Source organism: Lagenorhynchus albirostris, chromosome 7 (assembly GCF_949774975.1).
Source record: "Lagenorhynchus albirostris chromosome 7, mLagAlb1.1, whole genome shotgun sequence".
NCBI lineage: Eukaryota > Metazoa > Chordata > Mammalia > Artiodactyla > Delphinidae > Lagenorhynchus > Lagenorhynchus albirostris.
In genome coordinates this window covers 3377592-3401252 of record NC_083101.1, presented here as the reverse complement: position 1 = coordinate 3401252, position 23661 = coordinate 3377592, and the positions used below count along the sequence as shown (strand labels likewise).

Genomic DNA, 23661 nt, shown 5'->3' with positions numbered 1-23661 from the left:
TCAAGCACCCACAGCTCAAAAGAATCAGTACAGTGAAGTGTCGTGTCATGCAGCGGATGGACGGGGGTGTGTTCTGCTGCTGAGATGTAAACTTCGCAAAAGCAGGGGATGCCAGACCCCATCCATCGTGGGGGCAGACTCGGCCGGCAGAGGTGGGCTCCCTGGGGATGTGCAGACAGAATGCGAGAGAGAGACCCCCCCCCCCGAGCTGGGGCTGGAACAAAGCCCCTTAGCACCTGTGCTACGTGGGTGAGGGTTGCCCTCCTGGCCAGGGCTGCGCTTCTCACTGAGTGTAGACGGGGCGAGAGGCTGACATTCACAGTGTTCGTACTGTAGCGTCAATAAACTGATGTCCATTTGGCATCTGGAGTGTTGGCTTCATTTAAGAGAGTTTGGCCTGTTACAGTAACAGCCTGATAATCCAGTTGAAAGTGCGACCTCGAATAATGGAACGAGTTGGTGATTTTATGCGGAAATCTTGCTGTGCTTATAGTTGATAGTCGAGACCCCTAAATTCATCACGTTCATATGTTTACGTTAGCAGATTTCTAAAAATGAGCTTCTACTCAGAAGGTTTTGTTAAAGGCAGACAACTGAAACCTGAAAGCACAAATGTGAATACATTCATTTTGAAAATGCAATTAAAACGTTGAAAGCTGTTAACTTAGTGAATTAATCATAGGCCCCTTAAAGGAAGTGATTCAAATGGGCCTGTTATATATAGAATAAAGTTTATAAGTCCAACTTAAAAGCTTCAGGTATCACGGGACTTTTGAATTGATAATGTTAATAAATTGAACAAATTGCATTTGATTTAATTTAAAAAGACAGAAGCACACCGAGTAATCTTCTCTGCGCCAGAAAGGAAACAAAAGTTAGCGATGAAGCCCCACGGAGGAGAGAGAGCCCCACGCGGCAAGCTCAGGCACTGCTCAGCTGCGGTGCCTCTGAGGGCATCTCCTGTTAGAGACGGGACACTGAGACGCAGAGAAGGAAGGATGCTGTCTGGGGACAACACAGCCTGCCAGTGGTGAGGCAGGATTAGAACTCTGTTCCCCAGAGGTCCTGGGATGCTATGTCCCGTCCCCACCCCCTCCCATCCTCCTTCCCCATCCTGACGCCCCAGCACCTGCCTGCCGGTGCACGTCTCCGCCCCCCACAGTGAGGGGTTTAGGAACCTGTGCTCAGGTTACTGGTCCAGGGCACCTTTTCCTGCACCTTTTCCAGGGCACCTTTTCCTCATCTTTAACGGCCCCCGCACAGGAATTAGACATTCCCAGCACCCCTGCAAGGCTCCCTGCTGGAGCTGAAAGGCTGCTCACACAGCAAGTGAAGGATTAATCCAGGACTATCCGAAATGAAAGTCTGGTCATTGGCTGCCTTGCGCTTGGGCTATTCCTGCTCCAGAATTTCCGAACTCAGATGCCGCTGGTGCCCCATGAGCGTCCCCTGGGCCAGCGCACAGGGGTTCGGTTTCCCGTTCAACTGGCCTCACCAGCAAGAGAGAAAGGGATGTTTAGTGAACACCTCCTACGTGCCCCGTGCTCCTCTGGGCCCCGCGACACAGGGGGAAACAGAGCAGACGGCCCCTGCACGCTGGGAGGGGACTGTGTGCTACTGAGGGGAGACAGAAAAGAATCAAAGAGACAAACAATTACATCATACGAATACAGTATGAACTATGATGTCATTTGAAAGCAACGTGCGCTCCAAGGAAATACATGCAGAGCGTCTCGTTAGGGGTTAATCAGACTGAAGCAGATAAAACTTGAAATCTCTGTGACCTCGCATACAGTGGTCCTAACAGCCCAACGAGTCGGGGGTGACTTCAAGACCCACGTTCCTCCGGCACATGTCTGCCACCTTCCAAAGACGGCTGCTGTCCTGAGGGCCATCTTCATCCCAGCCAGCAGGGTGGGAAAGAACATGGAGCGCCCCACGGGGGCAACATCGGGCCTGGGTGGAGGCATCTCCCTCCCACCTTCCTTCCTTCCGCTGGCTCTGGACCACGGCCCCATCTGGCCACCAGAGTCCTGGGGAAGCAGCCTGGTCGTGTGAGCAGGGAGTCTCTTCCGGCGGGTGCTGCCAAGCACACGGGACAATGGACTGAGACTCCGGAGGGCGCATTTTTCAAGGTCACTGTTTGCTTAGTGTGTGTTTTTCATTCATCAGCTTCCGCCCTGCCGTCCCTGTGCGGTGCGTTTCCCGCCAGCAGTGCATCGCGGGTTGGATTCTCATCTGCGCTCACGTGATTGACACTTAGCGTGATCGCTGACGTCCCTGTGTTGGGTCGACCCATGTCCTCTTTCATTTACATCCCGTCGTTTTTCCCTTGTGCTTTGCTTCCTTTGTGTTGGTCGAGCATTTTTAGTATTTCATTCTATATCTGCCTTGAATTTGGGGTTCTTCCTCTGTGGTACACTGAGCGGTTGCCCAGGGGATACATTATAAACGAATACCGTCCCCCTCGGGGCTTCACCCATCACGTACCAACCCCTCCACAATCCTTTTTACTACTGTTGTTGTAGAATTTGCTTCTATCTATAGTTTAACCGCACGGTGCGTTTTCATTATGTTGGTCTTAAAAATTCAATAGTCTTTTAACAACGTTTTTAACTGAAAAAGAGAGTACTTTACACCTATCCTCGTACTGACTTTCTGTCACCCTTTGCCTCTTCCTAAGAATTTGCTTTTTCAACTGGGATCCTCTCCCATCAGCCTGAAGAACTTGCTTCCTCGTTCCTGGTTACGTAAATCTGCTTGCAACAAATAACCTTTATTTTTTAAAAAATATTTTTTTGAAGTATAGTTGATTTACAATGTTGTATTAGTTTCTGGTGTACAGCAAAGTGATTCAGTTATGCGTAAATATTTTTTTTCTTATTCTTTTCCATTATAGGTTATTATAAGACATTGAATATAGTTCCCTGTGCTATACAGTGGGACCCTGTTGTTCATCTATTTTATATATAATAGTTTGTATCTGCTAATCCCAAACTCCTAATTTATCCCTCTCCCCGCTTCCCCTTTGGTAACCATAAGTTTGTTTTCTGTGTCTGTGAGTCTGTTTCTCTTTTGTAAATAAGTTCATTTGTATCATTTTTTTAGCTTCCACATATAAGTGATATCATGGTATTTGTTTTTCTCTGTCTGACTTACTTCACTTAGTATGATAATCTCTAGGTCCATCCACATTGCTGCAAATGGCATTATTTCATTCTTTTTTATGGCTGAGTAGTATTCCGTTGTATATATGTACCACATCTTCTTTATCCATTCATCTATCGATGGGCAGTTAGGTTGCTTCCATGTCTTGGCTACTGTAAATAGTGCTGCTATGAATATTGGGGTGCATGTATCTTTTCAAATGAGAGTTTTCTATAGATATATGCCCAAGAGTGGGATTGTTGGATCATATGGTAACTCTATTTTTAGTTTTTTGAGGAACCTCCATAGTGTTTTCCATAGTGGCTGCACTAATTTACATCCCCACCAACAGTGTAGGAGGGTTCCCTTCACTCCACACCCTCTCCAGCATTTATTATTTGTAGAGTTTTTGATGATGGCCATTCTGACCAGTGTGAGGTGATACCTCATTGTAGTTTTGATTTGCATTTCTCTAATGATTAGTGATGTTGAGCATCCTTTCATGTGCCTATTGGCCATCTGTATGTCTTCTTGATCCAATGAATTTTTTATTTCATATATGCAATTTTTAGTTCTAATATTTACAACTGGTTCATTTTTTAGCTTTCTTCTCTCTCTTGAAACCCCCATTTCTTTACTCATTATATCCATCTTTTCTCATATATTATTGAATATATTTATCCTACTTATTTTGAAGTCCTTTTCTGTAAATTCCAACATTTGAGGCCCCCATTCATTTGTTTCTATTGACTTCTCCCCTCTTGATTATGGGTCATGTTTTCCTTCCTTTGTGTGTCTAGTGAATCTTGATTCTGTGCCAGACATTGTGGATACTGTGTTACAGAGACTCTGAATTCCGAGCTCCTCCTCAGAAGAGAGATGAACTTGGTGCTGGCAGGCAGGTGGGTGGGATCACTTTGAGCCTGGGGGTCTTGGCTCTAGGCTTGTTATAATGGCTCTATTTTGTCCTTAATCCCAGGGCAGAAACTTCAGCCCTGGGATACTGTCCTTCTACTTAAGGGTTGGGTTCCCTGGGGGAAAGCCTGAGGTGTTTATCAAATCCATCCAAAATGATGGGACTTGAACTCAAACTATACCCCGACACTGGGCAGTGCTGAAATCTCCACTCAGCTGTGTTGGCCTCCCGGCCAGTTCCCCCAGTGCACCATGGGCATCTCACCTCACACATGTTCAGATCCACCATCAGCCAAGGACAGGAGAGGGTCTGTAGCAGATTTAGGGGCTTTCCTGACGTGGCTTCCTCTTTCTTAGGATTTCCACCCCACTTCTCCCCCGGTAGCCTGGATCTCTTACCCAAGTCCCCCGCCCAGTGAGACAGCCTCCTCTGCTTGAATGATGCTACCCCTGCATCCCATGGACCGGGAGGGCCCTCAGCAGAAGGTCAGAGTAACTGTCGATCTTACCCCACATCCAGTTTCTATCTGCTTTTAGTCCCTCTCCATTGCCCTCTACTAGTTGTATTTTCATAGATACTCTAGACTTTATTGTTTAATCGGCAGGAGGGTTAATTCAATGTATGTGATTAGACCCTAGAAGTCTGGAGGGTAAGTTGTTTTAAGCTCTGAGTTCCACAAAGCCTCTCGGAAGAGGTGGCATTTGAGCAGGGAACTGAGACCCATGGGTCGGATATGCAATGTTTCAGGTGAGAGTCTTACAGCAAGAGGAAGAGATCTTGGTGGATTTGAGAAAAAGCAAGAAGGCTGGGGTGTCCGAGACAGTAAAGACGAGATGACTGGTAGGAGATGGCGCAGTAAGACCGACATCACCCCTGCCGCAAGCAGGACATTGGTGCAGGGCACGGGCATCCCCTCCTTCAGTCACGTTCTTTCCTCCCCACTGCACTGCTGAAGGACCTTCAATCAGGCCTCCCTCCACACTGAAATATCAGGTCCACATCTCTTCCACTCAGCCCTGATCACGTCCATTTCCTGCTCCCCAAACCTTTCCCTGGACGTCCGTCCTTGACTCCAGGACAGACTGTCTGCCCCAGAAAGGGTTCAGAGCCCCCATCACATCTGGGCCAGGCCCGTATCCTTGTCATCTTCGTTATCCTTTTGTCCCCTGGCCAGCCTGGGGATGCTCTCTTCACGACACATGGCACATGTGTCCCTGTCCCATGACTCTTCTCACAGTGACTGCTCAGCTGCAGTGCCCCTTCCTCCCTCCCTCACCTGTAAACCTCTTCTCACTGGGTCATTTCATTCTCTTCCGCCTGAGCCCCATTCATGTCATCCCAGAGGGAACGTGAGGTCAACCAGGGTGGAACAAACACCATGTGTGGCCCTGATGCTCCCCATCCGTGGTCATGTCCACTGGGGTCTCAGGCAGGAGAGAAATACACCCTCGTCCTCTGACAAGCGGTTAAAGAGGTGAAATCGACCCCACACTTATCACCCCCACCCGTCAGAAGTGTCCTGCATCCTTTCCTTTCCTCCTTAAACTCTGTCTTTCTGCACCAAATTCCACTCTGAATCAGGCTGTCAAACTGATTTCTATCGAAGGATCACTGATAAGAAGAAACACCGCTCAAGTCTTTGAGAGACTTGCATTTTAAAGAGATGCACTTTATACAAAACGAACAAATTTCTTTACAGTGTTTTTTTTTTTTTTTTTTTTTTTTTTTTTGCGGTACGCGGGCCTCTCACCGTTGTGGCCCCTCCTGTGGCGGAGCACAGGCTCTGGATGCGCAGGCTCAGCGGCCATGGCTCACGGGCCCAGCCGCTCCGCGGCATGTGGGATCTTCCCGGACCGGGGCACGAACCCGCGTCCCCTGCATCGGCAGGCGGACTCTCAACCACTGCGCCACCAGGGCAGCCCTACAGTGGAATTTTAGAATCAGGGGAGCCGGGGCTGGAGGGGATCTGGGTATGTGCTCGAGCCTTTGCAAAATCCAGTATGCAGGAGGTACCTGCCTTTTCTGTGGCCAGACTGGGTTGGGGTCAAGACCGGAAGAGCTGCCGATGATACTAGTGCTTGTGTGTTTCCAAGCAGCAGGAGGATACCTGGGAAATTTGGGGAACTACAAGTTCTAAGCACCAACCAGAGCTGCTGAATCACCAGGGGAGGGACGGCCCAGGAACCTAGGTTTTAACAAACCTTCCAGGTGACCTAGATGCGGGCTTCTGCCAGCACTTTCCAGCACCTTCCAGGCCCTGAGCTCTGAGTACACAGGCTTTCTGTGCGCGTGACGAGGAAGCACCACCTCCCTCCCATGACAAACCTCTCTTCCTTCATTCTGAAGCTCTCGTATTGCCTGGTCCCAGAAGCCCCAGGCATGGAGCCCTAGATTGACACGGTCTGTGCCACCGGGAGCCTGGCTATGGAGCCCGGATGGACAGTCCACTCCACTCCCAGCCAACTGTCACCAGAAGCAAAGCCTGGGCCAAGCTGAACTCTCGCTGATAATATTACCAGCCTCTGCCTCTAAAGAGTGTGCAGCCCGGGGTGATCCCAGCTCACTCACTGTACAGCCTTTGTGACGCGCCAGCCTCCACACTGAGCGGTTCCAAGCCCATCGTGGGGGCCGGTGAGCAAGACTGCAGGACCTGACCCAGAGCCCCAGGCTGGGTGGGGGGAAGCCCGCCTGGGGGAGCACGTGGTGCGATTCACGTGTTGCCCATGCAGAGATGAAGCGGCAGGATTCAGAGAAGCCTGAGCCCCAGGGCTCCAGGGGTGGAGTGGATGTGGTGGGGGTGAGCTGGGATGTTTGCCAGCCACCCCAGCTGGCTCCGTGTACACTCCTCCAGGCCCAGGAAGCCCCTCGGAGGGAGGGTCCCAGCCCAGGCGGGGGCTTCCCCTGAACCGAGCTGGGACAGGCAGGATCACGGGAGTCAGATCCAACCCATCGTCCCGACCTGGCCCGAATCCTCTTCACCATGAAGTCTCCTGAGGATGGGTGTTGGTGGGGACCCCACCCTTCTCCAGGCCTGGCCCTCTTTCCTCAGCTTGCTGGTGCCTTTCAGGCAGCGCAGCTCAGGAGACAAGCAGTGAGCACCTGAGAGCCCCGTTTCCATGTGCACGTGGACCTCTGCCTGCATGGGGGCCCCTGAGGTCAGGGCCTGCATCTCCTCTGCAGTCACAGCCCTGTGGCCTTTGCTGTGGGCCAAGGTGGCGGCTGGATCAAGGTGGACTGGCGGTATGCGCCCCAAGCCCCCCCCCACAGGCTGCTTTGGCTCCAGTGGTGGAAATGGGGTTCCTTCTGCCAAGCCATGGACCCTGCCTCTCTTCACTTTTCTCCCTCATCTTCCGGAATGTCAGTTGCAGAGGATCAGCTCCAGCATCCAGCCTTCAAGTGCAAAGGGCCCTCTCTATCGACAAGCATTCCAACAGTCTTTTGGCAGACAGACAGACAGACAGACATCCCAGAGGTACACACAAGGAATCCCAAAGGAATCTTCCGCACATCTCCAAATTCTACCCACTGTCCGAGGCTCGGTCACACCTCCTGCTCACGCCAGCCCGCTCTCAGCAGACCCACCCCTCAGCCTGTGGATCTGATCACCGCTGGATGTTTCTCCGGAGTGGCGGCCGGGAGTCTGGTGTCTTCAGATGCACTTAAGCTCATGGGAAGCAGGATGTCCTTCTCTTCCCTCTATCTGCTCCCTTGCCAGCCCAGGGCTGCAGGCCCCGCAAGCACTGGGCACTTAGAGATTGGTCAGTGGTAAACGTCAGAGGTGTGATACCCTGTAACCTGAGATCACCGGGCTTACGCACAGGGAGCGCACAGGTGGGGTGGGTGCTGGGGATACAGAGCTATCACACGGCAGGGACGCTGAGGCCCCGGGACAAAGCGCTTCTCGTGCATGGTCACATTTGACTCCACAGCCTGGCGCAGCATTTCACAGGTGAGGGAACCAGGCAGCTGGACACCTCACTTCTGACCTGTCCCTGTGCATCACGGTTTGAAAGATGCCTGAGGCCTCAACGTCGATGAGGAGCACGCCCAGGACGTGCACACACGTCTCATGGGATCTTTCCCCGGTTGGGTCTCCAGATGAGACCTTAGTCATATGGTACCTTGCTTGTAGATTTGTTAGAAACCCTGACGTGAGGACCAGACAGCTATGTCCAGGTCCCTGACCCACAGAAATGTCAGACGATGCCTGTGTTTTATTTTCAGCTACGTTTGGGGGTAATTTGTTATGTGGCAATAAACGATACAAATGCTGAAAGTGGTGTCCCTAGTCCGTCTCCCACAATTAGAGTCTTTTAGATCGTCCTAACCATTGAGGTTTCTAGTTTTAAAATGAACTGGAGAAAGTCCCAAGTGAAGCAAAATTCTTGCACCATCAAACACGTCAGCTCCCAACAGAAGCCTGGGAATTGGACTTCTCCCAAATCTACGTGATCTCCATTTGTCAATTTGGAAAAATAAAAATAAAAAAAGCAAGCAGGATGTTTTGTGCATGTAGCTTTTGTTGACGTCTTGACTCCTGGGGGATTACTGGGAAGTGATTCTCTTCCTGGCGGAGGCACAAGCTGAGCCCTGCCTTCCCTTCTCCCTGGACCACTTCTCAGAGGAAATCCAGGCGGACGTGCACCACTTCCACGTGGGCATGCCTTCCTCCTGCAGCCTCCCCAGGCGCTGGGTAGGCCTTGCATCCTGAGTCCTGACACAGCATCATCAGGCTCTGTTTCCCCTTGTTCTGTGTTTCCAGGTTACTGTGTTTTCAAGTCAGTATGTCTACACTGTATCCATTTGAGGTCCTTGTCACCCCTCTTTTGGGTACCAGTACCTGGCACAGAGCAGGCACTCAATAAAGCGGCATTGAATGAATGAATGAATGAATGAATGAATGTCTGGTAGCAGAAATTTTGGGGGTGGGAGGGGTAGGTCGGGGCAAGGAAGGCAGGTGGGCTGCATGCTTTCTGCAGGAGTCCTTCCCCGAGGGAAAGCACCGAGAGCTGAGGCTGCCCCTCCTCCCTCCCTCCTTTCCTCTAAGAAGATGTAGGCACTCTAGGCAAGGGGTAAGGAGCCGGCTCTCCCAGACTGCTCAGCCGCCAGCCTATCCAGGACCCAGAAATCAGCAGGATCCCAGCCCTCCTAGGCCCCAGCCAGGCAGGTTGGCTGAGACAGACATCTCCACACCCATCTACCATCCAAATGGAGGCGCTGCCCGAGGCAGGCTCAGCTCTCGGAGGCCAAGAGCCTTGGCAGATACGAAAGGACTTGTGCCCCAAGATCTAGAACCCAGGAGCCCCAGCTCTGCAGCAGCAGAAGCCTCTTAGCAAAGCCCCCGCCCCCACGCCAGATGGGGGTGCACACACTCTCTTCCCTCCCTCCATCCCTTCCTGCCACTCCAAGGGCACCCTAGGGCATGGGGCAGCAGTGCTAAGATAAGGGGCACTGAGGGCATCTTTTCCAACATGGGAAGCTTGGATTAATTCCAGCTCCGAACAGTGAACGATGGCCTGCTTGCTCCTTCGTGGGGACAGGTGTTTCCCCTCATCCAGCAAGAACTAACGCAGCCCCGTGGGAATGCTAAAGGCCAATGGCCAGCCGTTACCTAGCTCCTGCGGGGGTTCGAGGCACTCTCTCTCCAGGGCGCCTGAGACAGATGCTGTGAGCTGCAGATACTCAGCCGCTCTGAAGCCAAGACCCAGGTTGGCAGCCTCGTTTCCACCGAGCTCACCTCTCCCAAGACGGGGAGCAGAGTCTCGGTGTGAGGGCTCCATTCACGTCTCCAGAAGACCCAGCCCAGCTGCGGGTGGCTGCAGGGGCTTGATGAGCTCCTGCGGACCAGTTGCTGGGGCGTGATGGACGGTGCAGGGGCGGGGGGCGGGCCCTGGGGCTGGGAGAGCGGTACCCAAGTGAGTCTAGCTTCACTGCTCCCATCCCCGGGGATGCGCAAGGTGGGATTGCTCGCTGGTTTCTAGGCTCCAGCCATCCCAGCACCTGCAGGCTCTCCTCCTCTGGCCCAGCCTACGGGCAGGTGCCTTCACCTGCAAAGTCTCCAGGATGAGGAAGGAGGTGCAGAGAAATGGGGGCTCTGCAGGGCCTTGCCCCAGATGGGTCTCACTCAGGACGCTACGATCTTAAACGCTAAGCCTCCTCCCCCACCTCCCCGAGGCTCAGTGCTCACCTTTGAGCACCCGCCTCCAGTGAGGGGAGGCCACCCCTGGTCTTCCCCAGGCCCCGTCACCCAGCCCCACGGGGTACCTGTGGGCCAGCGCGACCCCTGGAGGCCTGCGGGTCATCCTAAGTCTCGGTCATGGACTCCTCAGGCCAGGCCGGCGGCTCTCCCTGCAGGACACCTCTCAACCAGGTCATCAGCTTCCGGCCCGTTGGATTTCACTGGCCTCCAAGGACCGGCGCGCAGGCCCACAGCTCCCACAACCGCCGCCTGCCCCACTCCCTGTCTTGACGTCAGTGCAGCAGCGTCCGACCTGTCCGGCTCTGACGGGAGCGCCACACTGTTTCCTGAGTCACTCATTAGGCGCCGCTGAAATCCAGGCCGAGGTTTCGAACAAGTGTGTTGCTCAGACCTGTGAGGAACGAGCTTTCATTGGCGTTTGTCCCACAGAGTGTTTCTCAGTTTCATCTTTAACCGTCGATGCTGAGAAACGGTTGCCTCTTCCAGCCCCGAAAACCCTCGAGTCTGCGGACTCTGTTTCCTCTCGTGCCAAGTGCAGTCGAGAGCAAGTGGCCTGCGTCACCGTCCTCGTTCCGACCTCTTCCCAGGTCACGCGCTACTGCTCGTGATCGGCCTGTGAGCTCGCCCAGGTAGCAAAGAGCGATCTGACCTCACTTTCTGCCCCTGGAGACGGGGAGCCTTCCATCTTCTGACAATAGCTCCGCCTCCACTGTCTGGCAGGGGGACCCGCCACTTCGCATTGGTGTTTGTCAAAGCGATTACCCACTCCTGGTCTCACTTTCCCATCGGCTCCGTTTTGTCCAGGCTGGTGGATCTCAAATCCCAGCCAACCCTAGAATCACCTGCAGGCCTTGTCAAAACACAGGTGACGGGGCCGCCCCCAACGTGTCTGAGTCAGCAGGTCTGCCGCAGGGCCCAGGAATCTGCATTCCTAACGAGGTGCTGATGCCCGTGCCGATGGTCCGTGGACCACGCTCTGAGAGCCACTGGGTCTAGGTTTTGCTGCAGTAACAACAATCCCTGACATCAGCGTTGGCTGAAAGCAACGTGTTTCTCGCTCATGCTGTAAGCTCACAGAGGGTTGGCCAGGGACTCCCTCCGGGAACCCACTCACTGGGGACGCAGCCACTCTGGGAACGTGGCTGGTGACACGCAAGAGGGAGCCAGTATGTCAGACTGGAAGAGCCACTTGCTACTTCTGCTCAGGGTCATTGGCCAGGACGAGCCAGGGGGACGGGTACTATCATCCCGCTCTGTAGCCGGACAGCAGAGGGGGAGCCTGGGGACTTGCCACCTCCGCAGGGCGGGAGTGAGGCCCGCACACTGTCGAGGTCGGGATGCCCCAGGATTGTGGAAACTCCCCCAGGAAGCCTGGAGGGCTGGTGCCTGACCACAACCCAAGGGCACCCCAAGGCACAGCTCTGCCTCCGGACGCCCGCTGCCACTTCCTCCGGGGAAGAGCTCCCTTGGCGCGTGGCTTCCTTCCACTTTCTGTGACCTTGGCCAGGATTTTGAGAGTTTCTCCTGTCCTGAGACTGGGGTCAAACACTGGTTTAATGCAGGGGAAGGCCCTGGTCACACTTAAGAAGACAGCCGATCACATCTGTTTACGGTGGAAACATTAATCTTGATTTATTGAAAAAGGATTACAATTATTCCTCTGTTACACAGGTTTAAAATACTTTAAAACACCCTTTCCTGGGCATTACAGTTAAAACGTATGAACACGTCTACTGGATTTTTAGGAAATGTACAATGTGTCACTCAACATTCTAGTTTTAAAGGGCCTAATGTCCTAGAATCTTTACCACAGGTTTCCTTTGAACCGTTTTTTCTTTTCGCCAACATGTGTCCAATTATGTAGATGAGGGGGAAAAAATAAAATTACGCCAGAAGAATTTCTGCAAATATAAGAAGTAATTTTATTGCAATATACCATAGCTAAGTGGTCTGGGGAAAACGGGACACATTTTGACTTCAGTACAAATTACAACAGCTCTGAAGGGTCCAATGGAGGAAAAGATCGACAGAATAAAAGGAGAACTCGGGCAGGATGAGAAATCAAAGTGGAATCACATGACCTAGACAAAACCCACAGGGCGCCCTAGGGCGATGCTCCGACATGGCTTTTCTTTTGACGAGATGAAGGGGAGGGTCGCTGGCAGACGCTGGCATCCTGGGTTCGGAAGAATCTCGAAGCCAGGCTTTTCTTTGGCAACAGCAAGACTCAGTTTCCAGAGGGATCCAGGAAATCCTCGTGGGCGGTGTGTTGTTATTCTTGGTTTGCTCCGCAGTGGTTTCCTCAGCCGGAACCACGGTCCAATGAGGCGGGGCGGGCGGAGAACAGCACCAGAGCTGGGCCCTGTCACAGCTCCTCCCGAGGAGGCTGCACGGGGCCCTGGGGCCTGTCTTGCTTCTCCCGTTGTGGAAGGAAAGGGCATTGCACACGGGCAGCTTTTCACAGTAAAGGGATCGCCCTTCCTCGCTGGCCCTGCCAGCCCTCACCCTCGCTCAGGGAGGACCAGTATCAGATGAAGCCTGGCCGGCCCCGAGCGCCCGCGCGGCTGAGACCCGCACCCAGCGCGTTTGCGGATGGAAAAATCCACATCGCTTTCGTGGGGAAAAGGCACCGCTGGCAACCCCGGAGGGACTCCCAGAGTTCATTGCACATGTGTCTGTCTGCTGAGGCTGCAGCAAAGGCGGCCCAGCTGAGGCCACATGCTGCCGCTTCAATTCAGTTCTTGCAACAAACGCAGAAATTAGCACCACAAACGTTCGGCAACAGAATACAATCCGCCATCGTTACACCGTGGACCACGCGGTAAGTGACCATGTGGTGTGTGTGTGTGTGTGTGTGTGTGTGTGTGTGTGTGTGTGTGTTTTCAGATCACAGATGCACGGCCTAAGTTTGGTACCCGGCCTGGGGCGGCTTCACTGCTGTCTGGGAGGAGAACGGGGCCATGGGAGGGAAGGTGACCCGCATTTACCTTAATGTGCTTGGCAAAAACCCGGATGGTGGAGGCAATAGCCAGGATGGAGAAAGATGGGAGAAGGAGGCATGGCAGCTACCCCCAGTGTCACCTTCCAGGAGATCTTAACAGATAGCACCACGAAAGAGAAGTGTAAAAATAAGCACCAATTTTCATTTAATTATCATCTACAGAAAATGTGGTTTCCCTGCCCTGGACATCCTCCCATCAGGCTCTGCAGGAAGAAACATGGAAAAAGGAAGCAATTAAAATTAACTTAAGCCTGCGTTTCCATCTAAGTGCATGTGGAGAAGGCAAAGTATAAAATCCTTTTTTCTTTTTCTCCCTGTTAAAAAGTAAAACCCAGAGCTAATCAAAGACTTGTCTGAAAGGGGCACCGGCGCCTGCTTTGTAAATGGTGGGGTGAATTCTTGCTGCCCTTGGCAAACTTCTAATTTCTCACACGTCCTTGAGCGGGCGGGGGTGTGGACCGCATCCCACGATGGACACCCCACCTGTTTTTTCAATTCTCCCGGTGGGACCAAAGCGGGGTTTACAGGCATGATTGAAAGTCAGGGACACTGTACATTTATGACAATACAATACAAACATTTACTTAAAACTCACAAAAACAAAAGCACCTTTAATCCATCGGAAAGGCACATGCAGGATGACATTGGGCCTGTGAATGGATCTTGTTAAAAACAGAGGCTCCGGAGGGTGAGGCGACCTTTACAAGGCTTGCCTCGGAACAATTTTTGAAGGTCGGGGAAGTACACATCTTCAAGTTGAATTTTTTCCAAAAAACAAAACATGATCTCCAAATACTGCAGCCACACCCGGGCCCCTGTGGACTCTCAGTGAACGAGATCCACGGGCTCGGGGGCGAGACGCGTGGGCCCCGTTCCCTTCCCTGGGGAGTGTGGTGTAGACGGAACGGAACTGGAGCAAAGCAGCGGCTGCGGGGCATCTAGGTCATGTGATTCGTCTCCGGGGCCGGGACTCCGGCTCTTTCCCTTTGCTCTCTCTGGGTGTGGAGTGGGCCCGGCGCGGTGGGGAGGGACGAGGGGCCTTCACCGTCCAGGACACCCGCGGGCGGTGCGCTGAGGTCACGAGGTTGCTCTTGGGGCCAGGCTCGCGCGGCTCCTAGCCCACGAAGCAAGCCGGCCCCACTTCAAAGCCGAATTTCTGTGACGCGTCACCAAAGTCGTTGAACATGATGTCCACGATGGGCACTTGCTCCACCTTGGGGGTGTTGATTTCCAGAACGGTCTTCTGATACCCTTTCTTTGTCTGGGGAAGGGGAGGGAGGGGGATGCGGGTCAGCGGGGGCTCCGAGATGAACCAGCCATCCACGCCCGCCACGGCTCCGAACACCCACCCTCAGCAGGGCGAGCCGTGGGGAGCAGGCAGCGCACCCCAAGACGTCCGCCTCACCCCCCGTCCGGGAGGGGCACAGGAGCGCGCGTAAGGAGGCTGTGCAAGGGTCCGCAGCCCATTTGGACCCATGTCCCCTCCCCGCCAGGTGGCACATCCACACCAGGGACTCCTTGTTCGAAGACGAGGAAGTCTGAGGATACCAAGACCGCGACAGCGGACCGCAGGCCCTCCCTGGGGCCATCAGCGGGCTGGACCGCGCTCGGAAGTGAGAGGGATCCGCGCTCACAAGTTTGAGGACAGGGAACCTTACCCGCCCTCAGAGGAGTACTGGGTAAACTGAGGTATGGAGGGACCACGCTCAGCACCACCCTGGGGGACGTGAGCCCCACGTTTCCGATTAGGAGAGTGAGCCCCAGGAAAGGGACAGAACTGCTCCAGGAGTGGTGTCACCCCTCTCCCGCCCTCCACATCTCCCAGAATACAGGGGGTGAAGGTGCAGGTCCACCCTGGTCAGACAGCACCTACACCCAACCCTGAGCATCAGGACACTTGTCAGGGATGCACTGACCCCGTCCCCCATCAATTCCCCCAAGACGAGGGTCCCGGATCCTCGCAGACACGGTCTGCCCACCTGTCTGGGACCAGCAGCCTTCTCCACCTCGCACTGGACCAGGCACATCCTCAGCTGGATCTGGCCCCGGGGAGGCCCTCCCTCCCGTCTTTTCCCCAGCGAGGCATGTCCAGCTGAGGGAGAAGGCAGTGCCTCCCGGGGCCTTGTTCCCCTCCCGTGGGACAGCGTGGGTCCCTCCCTCTGGGGGAGGCCGTGACCATCACCTGTGTGACCACATAAAGCCCCTGGAGCCCTGCGTGACCCTGGAGAGGCGCTCAGTAAGTCCAGCTGCTATGAGGCGGCCTTCACTCTCCGGGCGGCAGCTTCCACGACGGCTCCAGCCCCCATATCCCCCACGGATCCCTCCCCAGGGGGAGCCCACTTGGTGAGGAACAGCCCCTCACGAGGGCACCTTCCTGCGACAGCAGCTCAGCAACCTCACGGCACCGTTAGGGACAGACTGTGTGTGGCCCCCAGATCCAGGTGGGGGGGCCTTAGCTTACTGTGACCGAGTTGGGAGGCAGAGCCGTTGGGAGCCAATCAGGTCAGAGTGGAGCCTCATGAATGGGACTCGTGCCCCTTTAAGAAACAGCCAGAAAGCTCTTAACCCCGCGTGAAGGCGGCTGTCTGTAACCGGGGGGAGGGCCCTCACCAGAGCCCGTCAGCCGGCGCCCAGCTCAGACATACAGCCTCCAGAACCGTGAGAAACAACTGCTTGTTCTCGACAAGTCCCTGCTCTGCAGTGATTTGTGATGGCAGCTCAAGCAGACGGGAGAGATGCTGGACCACAGCCATCCAGCTACGCTGCCCCCAGAGTCCTGGCCCTCGGAAACTGAGTCAAATGACAGATATTTGTTTTTTTAGGCGCTACCTTTGGGAGGTAATTTGTTACAAGCCATGGATAAGTAATACGCTCTCTGCGGCTCATTTTTCTCCACTGGAACTCCAGGAGGTGGCGAGGATGGAAGGAAGCCTCATGGGGGCAGGGCTCCCGGCCAGGCCTCCACGAAGGCGCCGAGCCTGGGAGAGACCTGCTCTGTGAGCTTCTAGACGTCGCCTCCTGAAGGGCCTCCCTGACCCCGCGAACCTGTCCTCCCCACAGCCCTGCCTTAAGGAGAGCGCTCACTCCTACCCGCAGCAGGCCAGGCTGGAAATACTTTAAAGCCAGGACTCGCACTTACGAGCCGACGTGCGTCCCCTCGGGAGCTCATTAGCACTACCGGCTCTGGTCCCTCCCAGAGACGGGATTCAGGAGGCCTAGGGTGGATGCAGCGTCTGCCTGGTTTAGACACAGCTCGGGCAATTCTGACACACGTGGGTCACGGCCATCCCCTGAGCGACACTGTCTGAAGGACCTGCTCCGGCGGCCAGGAGCTCAAGGGCACAGATGCTACGAGCTTCCAACACGGGGTCCCCAGAGAGGATGCCCAGCCACGCCCCTGCAGGATGGAGCCCTGGGAGGAAGCTGAGCCCTCGCCCTCCCTCGGCCAGTCCAGCGAGGAGGGGCCAGAGTCCACCCTGCCTGCCCCAGCTCTACCCCCTCACTGGTCCGACAACCACCCAGCAGGGGCTCAAGTGAGACGTCTGGGCTGGCCTCCCCTGGGCCGCTGCTGGCATGGGGAGCTCTGCGGCCTCGGCCACAGGCGGCCTGAGCCTCGTGCACCCGTGAGCTGGGCAGCCCAGCCTTCTCCTTCCCCCCGGGGAGTGGGGCAAACAGCCCTTGGCAGGGCCGGCGCCCGTCTCTTCCGCCCACGAGGGACGGCGGCGCGTGCTCAGCTGGTAGAGTGACTTCTCTCGGATTGATGGGCCCCAGAGCTCCGACGATCAGAGCGCTTAGAGGGGGCATCTGTAAGCTGTAAGCCGCCGTGTGCACGCCGCTCCATTACCCCGTTGTTCCTGAGGCACTAATAACCATTATGGGCTGGCAACGGCCCCCGGGGGTGCGCAGAGCTGCACAGACAAGGGGATTTATGTGGCATGGCTCCTTGGGCCTCCTGCCCGGTCATCTGCGCTCCTCCACAGGGCCGGTGCTGCTCAGTGGCCCACCCGCCAGGCCACAGGGCCGCACCGTGCCAGCGTCCGATGTTTTTTTAAATAGATTTATTTTATTTATTTATTTTATTTATTTATTTTATTTATTTATTTTATTTATTTATTTTTGGCTGCGTTGGGTCTTCGTTGCTGCGCACGGGCTTTTCTCTAGTTGCAGCGAGCAGGGGCTACTCTTCGTTGCGGTGCTCGGGCTTCTAACTGCGGTGACTTCTCTTGCGGAGCGCGGGCTCTAGGCGCGCGGGCTCAGTAGTTGTGGCACGTGGGCTCAGTAGTTGCGGCGCACGGGCTTAGTTGCTCCGCGGCATGTGGGATCTTCCCGGACCAGGGCTCAAACCCGTGTCCTCTGTATTGGCAGCCGGATTCTTAACCACTGCGCCACCAGGGAAGCCCTGGCCCTTATCACCATGTGAATCAAGCAGGCCCCCCCCAACCCCCGCCCCGGGGGAGGCAGCTAGCACGCATTCCTTCAGGCCTCCTGCAGGATTACCTGGGAGGGATGTGACTTTTCAAACTGTGGCTGAACTTCTGGTGGGCAGCGGAGTTGGGTGGGGTGAGCAGAGCGCTGACTGTTCCAGGCCGTTCTTCAGAAGTGCCCCTATGCCCCACCTCCATGCTCTGCTGGGCCCAACCCTCCCCGGAAGCCCCTCCCCTGCCTGAAGGAACGTGGGCCCATGTCCTCCATCATCAGGATTATTCTGCTTAGAGTCATGATTTCTCCACCTCCTCAAAGGCAACATCTTTTCCAGAAGTAAAAATGTCAAGCGCCAAATGCAGATATTCCCATGATGCTAAGTCTTGCCTCTGCATTGGCAATGCCCAGAGGACTACTACAGAGCTCAGAAATGACTGCCAGGATTCCTGGCGTCGGGGCAGAAAATTGGATCGGTGCTGTTGATTTTCTCAAGGAGAAGCTCACGGTCGGGAGTCCCGTGGATCTCAGCTGCGGAGCTCCTGGGCAGCAGGGCTGACTTCTTTGGGTGGAGGCGAAGGAGCCCGGTCCTTCCAGCCTTCTGAGCGATCCCCAAATCTTTGACTGTCCTTCCTGTAGAATGGCAGTTTTGTTCCCCGGGGCGCATGTGGCCATGTCTGGAGGAACTTCTGGTTGTCACAGCTGAGTGGGTAGAGGATCTAGCTGGTCAAGTCCAGGAATTCTGCTCAATATCCTACAGTGCACAGGACCCTTCTACTCCCCCGCCACACCCACACACAGCAAAGAATCATCCGGCCCCAAAGGCTGAGAAACTCTGGTCTAGAACCAGCTTTTCTCTGCATGCCTTAAGGGAACAGAACAGGAATGACAGGTGGAAATAATGGGCAAACGGGTTCCAGCTCATTTCTCAGAAGAGCTTCCTAACACTGAGACTTCAGAACCGTGGCCTGGGCTGACTCAGGAGGTAGTGAGCTCCCCGTTGATGGAGGCATTCAAGGTGCAGCTATGCCAGGAAGGGACTGTGGTGGGAAGAATGCTGGGGTGGGAATTAGGAGACTCAGCTCTGCCACACCCTGAGGGTCTTGGCAGGTCACTCACAAAATAAAGCGAAGACCCTGATGAGGTTCTCACCCAGGAGTGGGGAGTGCTCCTTGTGCCCTGGGTGCATGGATGCTGGTGATGTCCTGAAAGGCCCAAGCAATGGGCAGCTGCCCCAGATGCTGACAGCACACCCACGTCATCAGGAGACGTTGGGCCAGAGGGAGAGGACTTTGGATTGTAGGATTAAGGAAGGTCCGAGCCTGCCCTGTACTGGGAGCCTGCAGAGCCGGGAGGTCAGGTTCTGAGTTCGACAGCAGTACTGGAAACTTCCGGGCAGGGAGCTTCGAGAGGAAGAGGCATGGGGCACTTGAATCTTCCCAGGAAGCTCTCAAGAGTGCAGGAGGCTTCTGAGCTGCATTAGGGGGCCAGGGGCCTCTGCCTTTTCACCCCAGTCGGTTCTTCACAAGATACATTCTCCCAGCATCCCTTCCAGGGAACGGTCTCTCTTCCAGAAAACCAGTCTGCACGCTTTACCAGATGACACGTATGGGGCCACCCAGAGTGTTTCCCTTTCTGCCGTGGAAGCCAAGGAGCTCCAAGCCCCGTCCCAGGCTCTGCCTCTGCTCTACGAGAGTCCCTGTTTCTCCTCACACCTCCACCGTGACTGCCTTGTGCCTGTGAGCCCGTGTTGCCTAAAACAATCACAGGAACAGGGATTCTTCTGGGGCTCACGGCAGCTGAGCACGGCTCTGAGGTCGTTTTAGGCACGTTCCCCCTGGAACAGCCCTGTGACGCGGTGCTGTTATAACTTCTGTTTGTAGAAGACAGACGTGAGGGATGACTTTACCCGGTGCCTCACGGCCTTCTGGTAGCAGCTTGGCGTCTGCGTCAGGAACGTGAACACATGCTGGACGGCTGAGGCTTCCGGATGCTTCTGGATCTCTTTCCACGGGGAACTGCATCCCTATCTGACCTTAAACAGGGACCAGTTCTGCGCACTCCATGGGCAGGTCTGAAGGACTGACCGTCACCAGTCCTAGGGGCCAGGGCAGCGTGGAGGGGAGGCCGCCCTTCCGGGCACCCTGGCCCCATGCCTGCCCTGCACTCACCTCTAGCCCCAAGGAATCCCTTGGGGGTTATAACTGGATCCTTTTGTAGAGAGAAGGACTGGAGCTTCCCACAGCTGAAGGGTCCATCCCAGTCGCAGCGGGGCAGCCAGGGAGCAGGCGGGACGTGAACTTGGATCCACCCGAGTCCTGCCCTCAGTGGCTACTAGCGACCCAGTGGGTCAGCGCTGCCCTCCCACTTTCCTGCCTTGCAGGGCCATCCAGACACTCTGTCTTGGCCAAGTAGCCAGACCACCTCAGCAGGCCTTAGGGAGAACCCTCAGATCCCACACACACGCCCCGAAAGCACAGGACAGGAACGCCCAGCGGGGAAGATGGACGCACAGGCAGGAGCACTGGCTGCTCACCAGCACGCAGAGGCAGCTCAGTGCCCGGGACACCTGTGACCAGCTCTGATACGTGTCCTGGCCACTCTGTACAACAAGGGTGTTGGAGCCAAGTGGTGAAACCTTCTGGAACCAGGAAGAACCAGAAGGGACTGCACGTGGTTCCCTCAATGTGGAAATCCACGGGAAGGGCCCTGACCGGAACTGGGGCCTGGGAATTAGTGAAGAGCTTTCCCGACCTCGAGACCAGAGGCACAGTGCCTTCCAGAGGAGGGTGTCCACAGGCGCCGGCACCGCGAAACCGGCCCTGGACACTAAGTGTCCCCCAAGGGAGCCAGGCTGGGTGGGGGGCCTCGGGCAGGGTCTCTGGGGAGCAGGTGGTGAGAGGCCGGGGGTCTGATGTCAGATGTGACACTAAGACCTGCAGAGGCAGTGCTTCCTGCTGACACCCCCATCTCCAGTCCTGGAAAAGCCACAGGAGGGACACAACCGAGGGTTTCACCAGGACTGGGCCCCGTGCACGGCCCAGGACAGGAGGATGCAGCTCGGACCCGGGCTGCCCAGGGCAGACGCAGCCCCGGGAGGCACAGTCGAGGGGCTGACCCTGGCAAGCGCAGGGACCGAGGGCCAAAGAGCGAAGCAAGCCCAGGCCTGACTGGCTTCTCGGGCCTGAGCAGAACGTCCTTCCCGGAGGGCGGCACAGGGTCCAGGGAGGTGACCCAGTGAGGGCCGGGGGTGTCACAAGGGCTGACACTGTCAACGCCCTCTGAGTCTGCAGGACACCTCCCAGCACGGCCACACTCCCAGGAGCAAACTCAGACTCAGCTCCGGACATTCCCCAAAAAGTGGAGGCGTCTCAACTTCCGCATCGGACCAAGAACGCTCCACGTCACAGCAGGCACGGGATCAGGGACCCCGGTCGGCCTTTGCCATCAGGCCTCAGCGTGGCCTTCCCGACCCCAGCTCCGCGGGAAGGTCCCCACCGCTGGCCTGGGGATTCCACGTCCGCCAGCCACGGTCAGCGGCACTGTGCCTGGGCCCTCGCTGCGCACAGGGCCCGGCACACGGTAGGTGCCCGGGAAGTTCGTGGTGAGCGAATGAACTGCGTGAGGCACCGACGGACGCCGTCGCCCATCCCCCCCCCCCCCCCCCCCCCCCGGCAGGGCTGCGGGCGACACTCACAGCGCAGCCGTCCACCAGGGCGCGAATGTAGGGGCTGTTATCGTAGGACATCTCCTCATCGTTGGAGCCCAGGAAGCGCATGGCCTTGTCGTAGCTGCCCGTGGCGGCGTCCTGCCAGGCGACCGACTGGTAGCAGTTGTAGGTGATGTTCTGGTGGGCGGAGGCGCTGAGCAGCCGTAGGAAGGTCATCTGGACCACGCCCACGGGGTTGCCTTCCGTGTCCACGTAGGAGAGCTGCAGGGACACAAGAAGGGGCGCTCAGCAGGGAGGGCACACAGGCTGCGCAGAGCCCCTCGTCCACATGGCCGGGGCTTCCAGAGCTTCAGCCACTCGCTGTCTCCTCTGGTCATCTGGACCACGCCAAGAGCCCCACCTGGAAACCTGCTGCACGCCCGGGCCCCGGGCCCCAGGCCAGCATGCACTGGGCTCTCTGGGGGGTTCCCTGGAACACTGTGAACCACGCCTCATTCCTTTCAGGGACCTAGATAACCCGCCCACTCTACTTTACCTGGTTGGTCCCTACTCAGCCTCCAGGGTTCAGCTCATGTGCCTCTGCCTCCAGGAAGCCTGCCAAGGTTAGGTGCCCTCACCCACCTTGGCCCGGTTCAGTGTCCATCTTTCCTACTGGCTGTCAGGCCCTCCACACCAGCACTGGACTCCTGTGTCAGAGGCACCTGGGGCCTGGTCTGCAGCCCTCCCTGGACCATGAGTACCCTGAGGGCATGAGCTTGGCATGTACATCCCTGTCACTGTGCCCCGATGCCGGAGAAAAAACGGTGCTTGTTAGATTATGCTAATACATGAAAACCACTGGCTAATCTCTGTGACGTACAAGGACCTGGCTGGGGCCATGAGAATTGGAGACAGGAAGGGCAGGTGGCTTCGGGGAGGAAGGGGCCTGAGGCATGGGGTCTTGGCCAGCAGACAGGAAGGCTGGCCTGTGAGAGGGTCACAGGACATACGGCCAAGACCCAGAAGCCTGGAGGGACCAGGCAGCATCGTGGAGGCACAGGGGAGAGGCCCTTCTTGCCCCTGCCCGGGCATGGAATCCAGTGGAAAGCAGAGTGGGCCGTGCCGTGGCCTGGGGTGGTCAGCCCACACTGAGCGGGCAGCCCGGGGCGCTCTGGCGGCAGGAGCCTCGCTGAAAGCCCCGCTCTCTGCCAGCAAACCCAGGGCAGCACCGGGAGACAGTGTTGGTCCTCCAGTGGCTTCGCAGCATCGCAGGTCGGATGCACGCGGGGCTGAGAGCTCAGCCGGGCGCGGGCCAGTGCCAGGCGTCCCGAGAGACGGATCGGTTTCCGCGTCTTCTAAACTGCAGCTTTCTGAGCTGCTGGACACAGCAGGGGCGGGGGCGGTCCTTAGCCCCTGGGACGAGGCGGCTCTCTCCTCTCCCTGAAGGCCCTCAGCGTGAGAGGCCAGGCTCTCCTCACACACCCAGCAGAGCAGGGTGGCCCATCACGTCTCCCCGTCAGACGACGCACAGACGGACGTCAGCATCTGAGACCCGCGTTTCTCCTCCCTGCTCTGTCTCGGACCCTAGCCCCCAGCCTACCCTAAGAGAGCCGTCCTGAACACACGAGCGAGAATTTAAGCCGATATTGTGCACGTATGTATAGAGATGTCTATACAGTTAGAGCTGAAGGCGGTGAGCCAGGCCTGGGATCCTGCCCTTGCCGCCGGAGCGGGGGGAGCGCAGAGCTGCTGGCCAGCTCCCCACACAGCCACCAGACACCGACTTCCAGCCGGACCTTGAGGAGGGAGAGTGAATACCAACCGCAGTCTGGGCCATTGGCTGTTCCTCCTGGACGGAAGGCGACTGACTGTAGGAAGGACGCATGCGCAGAGAGAGGCGGGCAGTGCTGGATGCAGAAGGACCTGAAGCCCCCAGTGCCGGGCAGGTGGAGGACGACAGGCACGGCCAAGCCCCGCCCCACGATGGAGTCCCAGAGCCCCGTCATGAGGCCCCGCCCTCCCGGCGGGAAGCAGCTCTGCAGTATCACCTTCACGTGGGGCGCCCAGGGCAGCCGGCCCAGAAAAGCACCTCTTTCTTCAGGGAGGGACCTGTATTTATGCCCTGTCCACCCTGATGGTCACAGGCTGCTAGAAATGATGCAGCAGGAAAATGCCAAAGATGCGGTGATGTTTCCCCTAGACTGTCCCTTCACCTCCATCCTTGGTCAACTGTCTGAGAAACAGGACCCAAGCAGCAGACAGGCTCTGGGCTGGTGGCTGAAAGTGGGTGTTCTCTACCTGCTTCCACAGAACAACGGGGTGGGTGTGTG

General features: G+C 56.3%; 1 protein-coding gene across 4 annotated transcripts in view; it reads right to left on the bottom strand.

The window, feature by feature from the left end:
• Positions 1-12160: 12160 nt before the first annotated feature.
• The window catches only part of COL5A1 (collagen type V alpha 1 chain), a 157046-nt gene continuing 145545 nt past the window's right edge, over positions 12161-23661 (bottom strand). For 3 of the 4 annotated variants that reach the window (XM_060153938.1, XM_060153937.1, XM_060153936.1), the window contains exons 65-66: positions 21380-21613; positions 12161-14524 (exon numbers count right to left, since the gene is read on the bottom strand). In XM_060153938.1, the coding sequence (XP_060009921.1) occupies positions 14378-14524; positions 21380-21613 (381 nt within the window). In that variant the 3' untranslated portion in view covers positions 12161-14377. Of the gene's footprint in view, positions 14525-21379; positions 21614-23661 lie in introns of those variants that run through there. The other variant, XR_009541442.1, reaches the window with a different exon arrangement.